Genomic DNA, 16,336 nt, shown 5'->3' with positions numbered 1-16,336 from the left:
TGGTCTGAGACTCCCCCACTGAAGGAAATGTACTCTCCACATCAAATTTTTCTGGGCTTTTCACCATTCAATAGATTTCAAGGAGATTCCCCGTCATCCTTCTGAATTCCAGTGAGTACAGGCGCAGAGCCACCAAACATTTTTCATATGATGAACCTTTCAATCCCAGAACCATTCTCATAATACGCTTGGTGATTCCATACTTGGAATACTGCACACAGTTCTACTCTTCCAGCTACAGAAAGGATGTCATTAAGTTGGAGAGGGTGCAGAAAAGATTCATACCAGGACTGGAGAGCTTGAGTTATAAAGGAAAGCTGGATGTACTGCGACTGTGTTAAAGGAGTGGGTTCTGACCAAAGGGAAAAAACGGCTGGAGTGTCAAAAATCAAGCTTACAAAAATGAGCAAAAACTGCCAATATTTACAAAAAGATATCATGACACAATACGTAGCTCCATAATATTTGTCCAGTGTGAACTTATCACAGCTCGATCTCTGAGAGCGAAAAACCCTGTCAATTATGCACAAAGTTAAATTAGGACTACACACAATTTAGACTAGATGCACACCACAATGTAGTTACAATCATAATAGAAAATAAACAGAAGTTTATATACATATACTATGTTACATACAGTACACAAACAATATATACACATTTGCACATCCCATCACTAAAGAAAAAGAACATTTCCCCGTATATGGCGGGGAAGTACCATAAAGCCAATACCTTCTAAGAATGACAGCAGAACTACAGGTGTGTGTGTGTGTGTGTGTGTGTGTGTGTGTGTGTGTGTGTGTGTGTGTGTGTGTGTGTGTGTGTGTGTGTGTGTGTGTGTGTGTACAAAGTGCGTTGAACGAGTGTTCTCCGTCTCCGTCACAGATTGTTTTCCTGAGAACGTAGGACGCTCAGGGTGATGATGCAGAAGTATATATTATTACTAAGTGTGTAAATAAGGCAGATAGTCAGTTTTTTTTCTCTCAAGGTAGGGGATGCCTGTTGATATTTCGGGCCGAGGCCTGAGTTTCTCCAACATTTCGTGTTTGTTGCTCCAAACAGCGTAGCGCTCAACACAAGTCGCCGTCAACGACCCGGCGATCAAATGCGCAGGCGTGAAGCGTGAAGCAAGTTCTCAAAAATGCGCATGCGCTCAACGGAAAACGGCTCTGGCGGATCGGCAGTAGGTAGAAGCAGGGCTGCGGGGCGGAATCTGTCAGTACTGGTGTCGGCACCGCGGCTGAGGGAAAGCTCCTTTGAGTTCCGGAAATATGGTGGCCTCGCAAATTCGGGACAGTCTCGGTCCTCTCCCTCTTTGTCAGCCCCATCTCCCTAGTCGGGCTCCACTGAGATTTCTGCCTATCTGCAATGTGGTAGGCGCCATTACTGCGGCGCATGCGCATTACTGGAAGCGTGACGGATAGATGGGTATCTTATTCGTGGGGATTTCTGGGTAAAGAGACTGTCGTGGGTGACATTTTACCGCTTTCCGCACCAGTCCGTAAGGTGTGTTTGGAAGCGCAGGCGGAGGGAATATGAGTGGATGGGTCTCCCAAACACTGCCGAGCTCTAGCGACCGAATTCCAAAAATTAGGGACTCGGAACAAAAATATCGTTCTTGTTTAATCTCCGGTGAGGAATCTTATCGTCCAGTCACTGAAATTGCCAATTAGTGCTGTATGGAGAAATAGAACATAATCCTTCCATCAGCTTTAGCACATAGAAGTGTACTACACAGGAACAGGCCATTCTGCCCACATTATCGTGCTGAACCAGCTAGAAAACAGATCAGAGTCACCCAAAATTCCTCCAACATATCCCTCCATCCTCCTTGTATCTATGTGCATCCAAACTTCTCCTAAAAGTCTCTAATGTATTTGTGTCTACCACCATTCTAGGCAGTGCATTCCAGGCATGAATGACTGAGTAAAAAACTTACCCCTCCCACCCCCCCCCCTTAACCGACCCACTCTCACTGTCAATGCATGCTCTCAGGTATTTGACATTTCAACCCTGGGAAACACATACCCTCTGTCCAGTCGATCTATGCCTCTCATAATCTTATAAACATGCATCAAATCTCCCCTCAGCCTCCAATGCTTCAGAGATTTTAAGGAGTGCCCAGATATTTCGTCTCTAACATCAATATATTTATTGTTGATCCTTGGAAATGAAGAATTATCTCATTCCATTCTGACTGAGATGAAGTTTTCTGTTGTGACTCAGTGAAATCCATGAGAACTGACGTGCTGAGAACACTAGATCTTCAACTGCATCAATTGTACAAGGGAGCCACTATGTCAGGCATCTGACTTAATGTATTGACAGAAGGGAGATATCATTCTCATTCTGTCATGTGGAAGGGATTCACTCAGTTATCTGACCAACTGACTCACTGATCAGTTAACCTTGGGGAAAGGCTCTTCACCTTAGAAGGTGGGAAGGAATCCATTCAGTCATCTGGGGAGATGCCGTTTACTTGCTCAGACTGTGGGAAGGGATTTCCACGGTCATCTCAACTGAAGCTACACCAACGAGTTCACACTAATAAGAAACCACCTGCTCAGACTGTGGGAAAGGATTCAAATCATCACATGAGCGAGTTCACACTGGGGAGAGGCTGTTTACCTGCTCAGACTGTGGAAAGGGATTCACTTTCTCATCCAACTTACATAGACATCAGCGAGTTCACACTGGGGAGAAACCATTCACCTGCTCAGACTGGGAAGCGATTCAGTCGTGCATCTCACCTGCAGGCACATCAGTCAGTTCACACTGGGGAGCAGTCGTGCACCTGCTCAAATTGTGGGAAAGGATTCATTCGGTTCTATGATCTGAAACTACATCAGCGAGTTCACACTGGGGAGAGGCTATTCACCTGCTCAGACTGTGGGAAGCGATTCACTTGTTCATCTCACCTCTACAGACACCAGCGAGTTCACTCTGGAGAGAGGCCATTCACGTGTTCCGTGTGTGGGAAAGGGTTTGCTCGGTCATCCCACCTACAGAGACACCAGTTAACTCACAGTGTGAACAAACCATTCACCTGCTCAGACTGTGGAAAGGGATTTTGTCAGTCATCAGACCTACTGACACACCAGTCGGTTCATACGGGGGAGTGGTTGTTCAACTGCTCAGATTGTGGGAAAGGATTCATATCATCTCAACTGAAAGTACATCAGCGAGTTCACACTGCGGAGAAGCCGTTCACCTGCTCAGACTGTGGTAAACAATTCACTCAGTTATCCAGCCTGCAGACACACTGGCGAGAGGCCGTTCTCCTGCTCTGAATGTAGGAAGCAATTCAGTCGGGTATCTGAACTTCAGAGACACTACCAAATTCACAGTGAGTACAGAGTTTAAATATATCTCATGCTGGAAATTTAACCATCAAAGTTGCTGAATCCAGAGGCAAATTCAAAAGACACTGTTGGTGTTGAACTCAGTAATTATTGCTGATGCTTATCACACACAGTTCTACACCCTGGCCACTGGACATGAGAGGAGTTTCTTCTGATGTTCACCTTCAATGGGACTGCAAATTAATATTCTGGATCTGTGATTAATAAATCAGTTCTATTTTAAACTTTGCCTCAGGTAGTTGCTGAATTTACAACTCACCCCATGTGCAGTAGGGAGTCAACTCAGTCCAGCTAGACCAGTGGTCCCCAGCCTCTGGGCCACAGAACGATACCGGGTCACGAAGCATACAGGGGTGCAGCGGTAGCTGGAACGCACCCAACACATCTTTAAGAAAAAAGCCAAAATAAACAAGCTAATTAATTAGGTGCGATTGCGTAGAGCAAGTGAAATCGGCATTCACTTCTGACCTGGGCCGTCATTTACGTGCCAGGCAGCCCCTAATTAATTAGCTTGTATATTTCGGTTTTTTTCTTAAAGGTGTGCTGGGTGCGTTCCGGCTACCGCCGTACCCCTGTATGCTTCGCAGCCCGATATTGGTCCATGGCCCGGAGGTTGGGGACCACTGAGCTCAACCCTTCCAGTATTTCTGTTCCATGAGAATCATTTTAAATCCATCCTGCTGTTCACCTCTGAAGTTCTCTTTGGTGATGGGTTCCGGACAGTCTCCACTGTGGGTAAAGAGGTTTCCCTTGAATTTCCCGCGTGACTTTCTACAGACTGAAGAGGAAGAAAAGCTGACTGCAGTTATGTTTGTTACGTACCCCGTAACTGGGTTGCCAAACCAGCAGAAATGGATCACTCAGTTGGAGTCTGGAGTACTAGAACTAAGAAAGTTTTATTAAAGAAACAAGCAACACATTAATCGAAAGGATAATAAATGCAACAGTTCAGCGATGATAAACGCACATGTGCACAGAATTAAGATAACAGCATCAATCAAGCTCTATCGTTGTCTAGGGGTAAATGACCAATTTCAAAATGACTCAAAGTTCAGTCCAGTTAGTAGTTCAGTTCACAGTAATCGTTGCCATGGCGATGGACAAGGTGGGGGAAGAGAGACAGAGAGAACAGGAACAACTGATCATTCAGAACGGCTTCACTCACAGACCAGCGGGATGGCTCCCAAGCAACTTTTGGGCGGGTCCTTGGTGATGTCACCTGAGGTCACCGACTGTGACCCCTCCTCCAGATGCGGTCGATCCTCTGCAGTGAACCCGGCACCCAGGCAAGGGCGGACACACACCGGGTTCCCGCTGATCGTACCTTTCCACCCTTGTCGTTGTCTGAGGCTTCTCACCCACTCGTGAGAGGCGCACCGCTTCCAGGGTCTCGTTACCTCGGGTGGCGTGTGTGTCTGTCTTAGCGAACCTGTCCCTTTTTATCCCCCTGCTGGGGTATCGCCTGTCCATCACTTCAAACAGTTCAGGGTTCAAAGGGGGGAGCCGCTCCAGACAGCTCTCTCTCCCACATCCCTTCATTACACATCTCCAGACGCTGCTCCATTGTTCCTTATCTCTCCTTCCCCTGAGGGCAGGTGGCAGACCAACTGCTGATGCCACTGATGCTAGCCCAGGCCAGCAAACATCTTAATTTTATGTGTATTCTCGTAACATGTTTCTCTCTCAGATCTCTTGCCTGGGGAAGAATATCCTTGTTGGCCAGAAGGGACTACAGTCTACAAATTATTGGATTTGAATGAATCAAGGACAGTGGAAGTAGACAAAAAGAACAACAATCTACAGATCAGTGGATTCAGATGAATCAGAACAGAAGTAGCAGACAATCCATATGTCTTTGTTTCCCCCCATTTTGTGAACTCTGAACTGATACTTGCTCGGGGATAATCTAATCACAGCAATTGAATGTGGACATAAGGAGTTTCAAATGATGACCTGCTGAACCCGAGATCATTCTCAGACAAGTAGCTATTTATTACATAAAGTGCCAGACCTACCAAAGAAGCAATCTGTAATAACGTGTCTGGGTCACCTCGTTGAACTAGGTTGGACCAGTCAGAGTTGAAAGGCACAAATGCACAAAGATGGGGTGCAGAAACCATGGAACAACATTGGTTGTAGCCCTGGACTAGAGCCAGTAATAAGGTGACCAAAGTAGGTCCGGTGACCTTGACCCAATTGAATGGAAATCCATTCGTTCAACTGATGAGGGAAATTGTAAGAGTCTGGAGCTCCAAATGCATACTGGTGATAACTCTCCAGTGTGACAACTCTCCAGTGTGACATGTCCATAGTGTCGTTTTCTGTGAGCGTCGCTTTATGACGTATGATGTCAGTAGAAAAAGACGTGTGGACAGATTGCTGGAGTCTTTCATTTCAAAGGAAAGTGCGAGAGTCAAGACAGCGGAATGCAAACAATCAGGGAACAGCTCGCTACCAAAAAGGGTGAAGTCTGATACTTAACCATGACCGAAAGATTGGGTTAATCAGCAGCACACTCTGCATTTTGGAGAGGGGACTGTCACTTCATATGATCCATATGTGGATTCGTTGGAATATTTTGTGGCAACCACTTTTGTTAACCCTTACATGGTTTCAGGTATGTTATGTTGTAACAACTTGTGCTAAGAGATAGTCTGTGACTGTCACCATGTGATATCTCTATGTGGGTTTCGGAATGACTCGATGGATAAGATCTTCGGCGACTGTTACTTCGTTTACCCAGCGTGGACCCTTTTGAAGACTTTGTGATCACCTCTTCGTTGCATTGTGAATTTACAAATTTCTCCTGTCACCTACCTTGTGGATTACTGGAACTTTCTAAATTGCCATTCTCAGACTGTGCTTGAATCAGACTGAGTATGATTTGTTAAGAAGTGTTCATAAGCTATACCTCTGGGAGGTATAGGCACATAACACTGTTAACTTCTGTTTAAGAAAGTAGTTTGTTTAATTTTCTATATGTTTGAGTTGATGTTAATACACATAGTGGTTTAACATCAAAACCGGACTCAATTTATGATCTATTGCTGCTGGTACGTAACATAAGATTGGGGGCTTGACCGCAATTTGAACAAAATTGGAGCTTATTGATTGATTGATTATTAATCTGATTGGTTATTTCCCTTTTGATTGACTTGTGTGTGGAAACCAGCAGCAATGGATATTGATGGATTTCTGGCATCACCAACCTCTGAGGCATCAGAGGAAGCCAGAAAGAAAGACGTGTTGGTCATTGCTAAAAAGCTGGAACTTGCTGCAGTAAAACTGGCTATGAGAAAGGCAGAGATTCAGAGGAGAATAGCTGAGCACTATGTATCTATGAATGTGTTTGAAGAGAGGGTGTTAGAATTGTTTTCCTGAAAGTAAATAAGATAACCCTGAGCTCCATTTATGGCTGGAACAATTAAAGTTCGAGCTGGAGAAACTTAGATTGGAGGCTGAGGACAGAGACAGACAAAGGCAGTTTGAAGCTGCAGAAGCAGAAAAAATAGGAGTTTTGAGCGAGAGAGGCTACATCTCGTGGGTCCAACATTTGACTCTGGTGATAGGTTTGTTACCCGTCGGGAAGTTAAATTGGTCCCTCCATTTGATGAGGCTGAGGTTGATAAATACTTTAAGCATTTTGAGAAAGTTGCTCAGAGACTTTGGTGGCTAAAAGATGGTTGGCCTCTCCTGTTGCAGAGTGTAATTAAAGGTAAGGCTCAGCAGGCTTATTCTGCCCTATCAGTTGAAGATGCAGCTGATTATGAGACAGTAAAACAGGCTGTGCTTAAAGCCCATGAACTGGTTCCGGAAGCTTATAGGCAAAGGTTTAGAAATTTGAGGAAATCTGTGAACCAGACTCATGTGGAACTTGCTTATGAGAAGTCTGTGTGTTTTGAACGATGGTGCACATCTAAAAATGTGGATGGTGATTTCAACAAATTAAAAGACTTGGTTTTAATTGAAGAGTTTAAGAGGTGCATCCATAATGACATAAAGACGTATTTAGATGAGAAGGATGCTGCCACTTTGCAAGAGTCTGCTAAGTTAGCAGATGAGTTTGCTGTAACCCACGAGTTTAAGTTTACCCCGAGTAAGACCTTCCAAAAAAATAGCATGGATAATCAGGGTAAAAAAAGAAATCAAATCTGGGTCTAGTGACAAAGGTAAGGATGAAGGGAAGCAATTAAGGGAGAAACATTCTGGTCCTACTTGTCACTATTGTAGGAAACCTGGTCATGTTATGGCTAACTGTTTCCTCCTAAAGAAGAAGAAGGAAAAGGAGGCAGATCCAGATGCCTGTGTTCAATGCTTTGAAGCACCTATAAACCCACAGTTATCTGGACATTCTGATGAAGCTCTGTCAGGGGCTGAGATGTATGGCCTAGTTAGAAAAAAAATAATTCCTTTTGTGTCAGAGGGATTTGTTTCAATAAATGAAGGGTCAACCCCGGTACCAGTGAAAATTCTTCGAGATACTGGGGCTTCACAGTCACTCTTGTTAGACAATGTTCTAGGGTTTCGTGATGAGACTGCCACTGGTGAGGTAAATCTTATTCAAGGCATTGGGGATGACATTGTTTCTGTACCTCTGCACAAGGTAATTTTGAAGTCAGAGTTAGTTTCGGGACCTGTTAAGATAGGATTACAACCTAGTTTACCAGTGAAGGGTGTTTCTTTGTTGTTAGGGAATGACCTAGCAGATGATAAAGTTGTCCCTGCAGTGCAGCTGACGACTAAGCCAATCACTGAGGATCCAAAGATGGATTGTAGCATTTCTCCCTCCTGCGCTATGGCCAAGAAGCTTGCCAATGCATTGTTCTGTGCAGCATGGTCCTTCTACCCATGATAGTCCAAATTGGGACACAGGTTTTGATGACTTGTCAGTGACTTTCCTGCCTTCATTGTTTGATCAAGATCCTTGTATTAGGTCTGATTATAAAGATTTATCTCTGTCGAGGAAGGAGTTTATAGCAGAACAGAGCAGAGACCCTGAGATTGCAGCCTTGAGAGTAAAAGCTCTCTCAGGTGAGGAGATTGAGAAAGTGGCAGTAGGATATTATATTAAGAATGGAGTGTTAATGAGGAAGTGGAGACCACCTGATATTCCTGCAAGTGAGGAATGGGCAATTGTTCACTAGGTTGTAGTTGCTAAAGTCTATAGGAATGAAATTTTAACTTTGGCCCATAGTATGCCCTTGGGGAGCCATCTTGGTGTGAATAAAACTGTGGGTAAGGTATTTAAACAATTCTTCTGGCCTGGTTTGAGGAAGGATGTTGCGACATTTTGCTGAACTTGTCACATTTGTCAGGTTGTGGGTAAACCTAATCAGGTCACCCCAGTGGCCCCACTGCAGCCTATTCCTGCATTTGGTGAACCCTTTTCTAAAGTTATTGTGGATTGTGTTGGCCCATTGCTCAAGACTAGAGCTGGCTATCAGTATTTGCTAACCATCATGTGTACAGCATCTAGATTTCCGAAGCGATGCCCCTCAGGAAGAGAAAAGCTCAAATAGTGTCGAAGGCTCTCATAAAGTTTTTCATCCTATCTGGTTTGCCTAAAGAAATCCAGTCTGATCAAGGAAGTAATTTTATGTCAGGATTACTCCAGCAGGTAGTTTACGAACTGGGAGCAAAACAAATTACATCATCTGTGTACCATCCAGAATCCCAAGGGGCCTTAGAAAGATTCCATTCTACCCCCCAGACCATGATTAGGATATTCTGTATCGAAAATGAGAAGGATTGAGATGAGGGAGTTCATTTGCTTCTATTTGCAGTAAGGGAGTCAGTGCAAGAGTCCATAGGCTTTAGCCCCTTTGAACTAGTGTTTGGGCACCAGGTCTGAGGCCCTTTGGCATTATTAAAAGAGCAGTGGATTAACAATGACCTGCATATTAATTTGCTGCATTATGTTTTAAAATTTAAGGACAGATTGCAAAGGGTTTCTAATTTAGCAAGGGAAATTTTTAAATCAGCCCAGGAAAAAATGAAAACTTGATATGATAAGGAAGCCCAAATGAGGTCATTAAAGCCGTGAGATACAGTGCTTGTTTTGTTCCTTGTGCAGACAAACCCTCCACAAGCTAAGTTTCATGGTCCCTGTGAAATTGTGTCTGAAGTTAATGATGTGGACAATGTAGTCAAAACACCAGATAGACGAAAGCCAACGCAGCTTTGTTACGTAAACATGCTTAAGTTGTAACATGAGAAACAGACAGCAGCTGTGACTGTTGTTAATAACAATGCATCTGACCTCTCTGGGAATTTACTAGCTGATCCATCCGAGGCCTATTTTAAACCAAACATTATTTCAGCCAGATTGACAAATTTGACTATTTTGGAAAATATTGATGAGAAACTGGCTCATTTACAACCCCAGCAGCAAATGATGCAGTTGATCATGAAATTTAGGGATTTGTTCCCTGATGTTCCAAAAAGAAAAACAGTAGCCTCACATCATGTAGAAGTTGGTGATGCCAGACCTATAAAATAGCATCTGTATCGCATGAATATTGAAAAATATAGACTTGCTGAACAAGAAATTGAGTATATGTTAGAAAATGATATTATAAAGACATTCTCTTCGGATTGGAGTTCATCTTGTGTCATGGTACCTAAACCAGATGGTAGTATCAGGTTTTGCACTGATTACACAAAGGTGAATGCTATAACGAAAACAGATGCTTATCCAATCCCTGGAGCGCATGATTGTGTAAAGCTAAGTTTCTTTTATAAAAAAAAACAACGATCTGTTAAAACAATATTGGTGTGTTCCATTAACAGATAGAGGCAGAAAAAGTTCTGCATTTGTAATGCCTTCTGATTTGTATGAATATAATGATCTGCCATTTGGAATGAAAAATGCTCCAGGAACATTCCAGAGAATTATTAATTCTGTAATTCAAGGGTTGGAACACACAGATGCCTATATTGATGATTTGGTTACAGGGAATGACACCTGGGAAGCCCATATCTCTGTAGTGGAAAAGCTGTTTGAAAGGCTCTCGAAAGCCAACCTTACAGTTAACTTAGCTAAGAGTGAATTTGGCCATGTTCCTGTGACCTGTCTTGGTTATGTTGTAGGTCAAGGCAGGTTGGCTCCTGTTCAGGCAATTTCTGAGGTTCCCATTCTAACTGGCAAAAGGGGTCTTAGAAGATTTCTGAGAATGGTCAGCTATTATCGCAAGTTCTGCAAGAACTTTGCTGATATTTCCCTCCCATTGACTAACCTCCTGAAGAAGGGTGAAAATTTGTTTGGACAGAGCCTTGTCAGGAGTCATTTGATAAATTGAAAGCCATCTTATGTCACCAATCTGTGCTCAGGTCACCTGACTTTGTAATGCCATTTTCCATAGCTGTAGATATTGATGAAACTGCAGGAGCAGTGTTACTACAAATGGATGATTATGATAATATTGACCATCCTGTAGCTTACTTTTCAAAGAAATTCAATAATCAAAGAAATTATTCCACCATAGGAGGAATTATCACTTATTTTGGCTTTGCAACATTTTGATGTATATGTTGGTACAGCTCAGAAACCACTTGTGGTTTATATAGATCATAATCCATTGGTGTTCTTGAGTAAGCTGAAAGACAAAAATGGAAGGTTGCTGAATTGGAGTTGGATTTTGCAGCCCTGATTTGAGAGACTTGAGGATGGAACAACTTTTCCAAGATGGGGACAGGTCCCAGCAAGGGGTGATTTTCAGTTCCCTCATCCTGAGAGCTGGGGGAGCTTTGTCAAAAAAAAAAGGAAAAGGAAAATATGGTAGTGCTTGTCTCTCTTATCCTGAAATGAAGTTAGGTGATGAAAAATGGACACCGAGTCCAAAGACAATTCAGAGTCCAGATTGGATGGTCCAGAAAAACAAATTGAAAATATAGACATAAAATAACAAAATTTAAACTTGAAATAAGATAAATTACCAATGTGTATTACAGGTTTGAGTTTAGATTATGAGAACACTCAGTCCTCTTATTGTCATTTAGAAGTGCATACATGCATTAAGAAATGATACAATGTTTCTCTGGAGTGATATCACAGAAAACAGGAGAAACCAAAGACTAACACTGACAGAACCATATAACTATAACATATAGTTACAGCAGTGCAAAGCAATACCTTAGTTTGATGAAGAACAGACTATGGGCACGGTAAAAAATAGTCTCAAAGTCCCGAGTCGATCGACTCCCAAGTCCCCAATAGCAGGCAGCAGAAGGGAGAAACTCCCTGCCAGAAACCTCCAGGCACTGTCAACTTGCTGATACCTTGGAAGCAGCCAACCACTGAGTCCATCCGTCCAAAAACTTCAAGCTTCCGCCAGCCTCTCCGATACAGCCTCCCGCGTACCATCCTCTGCCTTCAACCTCTCCTCGGCCGCTGAAACACGCAAATCTGAGGATTTCAGGGCCTTCAGCTCTGTAGATTCCGGTTACCACACAATAGCAGCGGCAGTGAAGTGGGCATGTCAGAAGTTTTCCAGATGTTCCTGTGCTCTCACGTCTGTCTCCATCAAATCAGAATTTTGCAGTCCCCTACTTGACAGATACCAGACACCATCACCGAAGTGGCCATGCGCGCTGCCGTCACGCCGCCATCTTCTCCCCCCTACCGGGAGGATTAATTCAACATGAAGAGAATGATGTATTTTGTTGCAAAGAAATTAACCATGACTGGGGCTATGACCAGTCTTGCTCCAGAGCTATTCCACAAACATATCAATGGAGAGGTCATTGCTTGGAGAACGCTCAGTGAACTAAAACAAATCTACTCAATGGATACGGGTAATGTGGACTAACAAAGGAGAGACTGATGACTCAGATTTGTATTTTACTGGGGTAGATGGCTTGACAAAACCTTAGGTATTCCAGAAGGTACAAAGCTACAATTCCTATGTGGTAAAATTCTAGAGGTGGCATTATTCAGTATCCTAGAGGGGATAATCATAATTCAGTCTTTAGGTCCGATTATTGAGCAGCCTTCAGGTAATGATGGCCATGGTAAGATTACAGTTCCATGGGATCACACTCAAGTGAATTTTGAGTGGCATAGTGATCTATACAAGAGGTATGTTGACTGGGCTAGCCACTCCCAAGTGTTTCTCAAAGGTTGCTTCTATCATTATAAACTGTCCACAGGAGAATATAATTCACTGGGACAATAGAATGAACGAGGGCCTAAAGGAGACCGGGAAGAGTTTCTGTCAGGGCCCAGGCCCTTTCCAGGTTTCTAAAACTTAGAAAAATCTTTACCCCACACCCTCAAGTGATGGAAACTACACCAGAGCCTAAATGTACTGATAACCAGTAGAATACAAAGGGGATAGGATTAGTGTTAGAAGATATGTGGAATTTGTCACTTCAGCACCAGGCTACCAGCGTGTGCAGGTAATTTTTAATCTCACTAAAATAATGGTGCTCACCGACAAAGCAATTATTTACTCACCTTTTTGGAGGATAACTAAGCAGTAGTGAATTTAAGTCTGTCAAAAGTAGAAGGGGTAGCAAGAGTCATCACCCTAGATGTAGCAGAATTAGAACGCCAGATACTGTCTCCAGCAGAAAATACAAGATATTACTAGAGAAAATTATAAAGATTAGGTACAAGCTATTCAGATTGGTTGAAATGCATCCCAGGTAACTCTGGATGTGGTTAAATTTCTGAAGCCCCTTCAAGATACAACAAATATGATTATTGACCGCATAGATCTAATGTCTAAGAAAATGCATAAAGCTGAGATCTGTGCTACATATACTAGTTGGTTGCTACCATGATTGGCACTAATTTATTATAACTTGATGCACATGAAGTACCAAACTGGGTATCGGATGAGCAGCTAGAAGAATGGGTCTACATGGATATCCGTCTGTTCCCCACCAACACATGCTATTGTGAGGAATGGTACTGGGAAAGGGATAGATTTATCAAGAGACCACTGGTACTATCGGGAAGAAATGACAAAGCAGAAACTTACAAATTGTGGTTTCAGTACTTAAATTGTTCATTGTCTACTTTGCCTGTGAATAATCTTTCTTACAATATGCATTGGTGGGACAGACATTATACAGCAACAGTGGACACAAGTTATATGAAACTATATGCCCTTTGGAAAGTCACTATGTTGCTATTGGGAATGCAACATTAGATCTGGCCATTGGAGGATAAACTTTGCCTCAGCCAGCAGGAGACAGTAATGAAGGAGAACGTCAAGATCCAATGCTCTGACGCAGATCAATATCTGTGGGACTAGGTTGTAACTGAGTTGCCACTAGTTCCTCACTTGACTGCAGACTGGACAAGTGTTGTTGAGGGGGCAAGGGAGATGATCCATCAATGGTCTAGACACACTAAAGTAATTAAAACACATGCTGGTAAGGCAAATGAAATATTGTGTGACCTAGCCTTTTGGAGTAAGTTTTGGAATTGGGGAACAAATATTAAAATACATCCATAGGTGAGAATAGTATTGCATGCAGTGGGCGGGGGGTGGGGTGGAGGTGGTGGACGGTTCAGCAATCTGACACGTTTGTTCTGTTTGCATATTCTTAGGCCATCCACAAGAACATGTTAACTTACCTCCCACCTCAGGTCACCATCAATGTAGGGAGACACAAACTCACTCTATCATGGTTAGTCATTGGGTACTCAGCCATGGCATTCCTGCCTCCCCTGGTAAATCTACCCACCATACACATCAACTGTACCTCTTCTTAGAGATGCTGCCTGGCCTGCTGCATTCACCAGCAACTTTGATGTGTGTTGCCACCATGCATTCCCTAGTCCACATGTCACAATCACCCAATTTAGTGGACCCTAGCTCCCATAAAATGTGAACACTTGGCCAACTGAATCTCCCAGGCAACCCCATGCATGAATGACAAACGCTATAACCATTTTTGTTTTCCTGGTCAGCATGGTCACACAGCGCTGCCACCAGGACAGGGAATACAGCTTTTTATTTTGTCATGGCAGAGGTCCAATGGAACAGATCTGACCAGCTCCCATAGCCCTGCGAATGTATCCCAAGGGACCTGCTAGCCAACCCCTGGCAGGTTGGGCAGTTAACAGTCGCCGCTTTGGCCTCATCATAACACCACCCTTTCAGCTTCCATCCACTCCTAGATGCTTACTGTTGTAGTGCTCCCAGATCACCAGGCAACCACAATCCTCTTCCTCTGAATGCATCATGACCATACAGGCTGGTGCTGCTCTACCTACTGCAGTATTATATAAAGCCACTGCGGTTTCCGGAGATGTGTTGGCATATGGTGCATCTTAATCTGCTGCTGGTGTGTGGAATCACCCAACCCTCACCTTCTTATCCAGCTTCTGGAGCCAGCTGTGTACCCTTTTCCACATACGCCAACCCTTCCAGCATGAATGGCATCCTCTGTGGTTCTGCCAACTGCTAATCCAATTAAGAGAAATACTATTCCTTTCACATCAGGATGTACTGTCGCAACCAAATGCCCTATTGTGGCAGGGGTTAATTTAGAACCCTCTGGCAGGTTATTACTATCTGTACCATCATACAAGCCCATAACTAAAGTTCACTCATGTCAGGACATTCTCTACTGTACACCACTCAACCCAGGACTGTAAATTCCACTCAAGGAGAGAAGCATGCCATATCTTAACCACCACTACCACCTGAACCCCTATTGAGGCATTGCCTCCAAGGGAATCGTGTGGCATCCTCTGGGTGGTATTAACTGTGTTTGGGGATGACAGTCCTTCCAGGATTCCCAACTCTGTTAGACAGGCTCACTCCAATACCCACCTCATCCCATATCCTCACCAACCACGTGGCCAGAGGTTCACACAACTTCTGCCAGTACCTGTCCCCCAATCCTAACAGTTCCTTTGTAGAAAACTCTCCAGCCTCTGCTGTCTTAGAGAGACGAGTACAGTTCCTCACTTGTCCTTGTTCCCCCTCGTGTTAGAGAGATCCCATGCCAGGTATGGGATACTGGAGTGGCCTATGCTGGTTTGTGGTAATGGGGAGGGGGTGCTTAATTGAAACACTGCTCTTCTTCCATTTCTACATCCTCACTAACAGGACAGATATCTCCATTCCACAGCCACATGTTGGAGTCAGTTCTGTGCATTGTCAACGCTTGGAACTTACCGGGATCTGGTTGGCAGCTGCTTCTAATGTCTGCACCTTCATTAGTTGGGAAGCTATCTCTGTGCCCCTAGTTTCTAGATCCCTGGCCTGGGTCTGTGCAGTGCTGTTGCAGCACTTCCACTTCATTCTTTAATCTTGTTATCTCCTGCTCTCTCTGTACAATCTCTTACTGCACCATGTTGGTGCCGTAAGGCCACCAGCAGCCGAAAAGCATCCCTTTGCATTCCCCCCCCCCCCACACCACCATCTGGGAAGGCAAACATGGTCAGCAATGTGATGTCCCATCTTCTCCCCGTGAGAGTCCAAGCTGTATGACAAATCCACTGGCTTGTCATGATCTGCTAGGAGATAGGAGAGACTACCGAACCCCACACTATCATCACTCTATCCCAGGACTCAGGACACCCTGCAGGTGGAACTCTTATGCTTACACTTAACCCTGAACATTATGAACTCCTGTTATACTTACTGAACCCTGTTTACAGCACCAAATGTTGCACAGAAACAATTTTGTGGGTAAGAGAAAGAGCAGACGCTGATTATTCACAACACCAACTGTTTATTCACAAGCAATGAAACATGACTCACCTTAAAGTTGGACGCAGACTGGACCCTCGGAGCCTTGCACACGGAACACAGAGCCGTCCTAGGGTACAGGACATAGAGCTGGGACTCTTCTCTTAAGGACAATTTATATATACTTGGGCGTCAAATCGACACCGTAGGTACGGCGTAGCTGCGTACCCTACACCGTAGCTTGACGCACACCTCCCCGAAAATACATCTACGCGTTGCGGCAATGCAGACCGCAACAACTGTGATTGGACCCCTTGGTAG

General features: G+C 43.9%; 1 protein-coding gene across 1 annotated transcript; it reads left to right on the top strand.

The window, feature by feature from the left end:
- Positions 1-977: 977 nt before the first annotated feature.
- LOC134342551 (zinc finger protein 239-like) lies at positions 978-10,739 on the top strand. The gene is made up of 2 exons (XM_063040837.1): positions 978-3,346; positions 5,050-10,739. The coding sequence occupies exon 1, from the start codon at positions 2,469-2,471 to the stop codon at positions 3,288-3,290; it is 822 nt and encodes a 273-aa protein (XP_062896907.1). The 5' UTR covers positions 978-2,468; the 3' UTR covers positions 3,291-3,346; positions 5,050-10,739.
- Positions 10,740-16,336: the final 5,597 nt, after the last annotated feature.

This window comes from Mobula hypostoma, chromosome 2 (genome assembly GCF_963921235.1).
Source record: "Mobula hypostoma chromosome 2, sMobHyp1.1, whole genome shotgun sequence".
In the NCBI taxonomy this organism is placed as follows: domain Eukaryota; kingdom Metazoa; phylum Chordata; class Chondrichthyes; order Myliobatiformes; family Myliobatidae; genus Mobula; species Mobula hypostoma.
Note: the sequence above shows the minus strand (reverse complement) of the source record. Positions and strands in the feature narration are given on the sequence as shown.

Excerpts from the sequence above, each read along its gene's own strand:
- LOC134342551 (XM_063040837.1), top strand. The coding sequence starts at position 2,469 with ATGCCGTTTACTTGCTCAGACTGTGGGAAGGGATTTCCACGGTCATCT.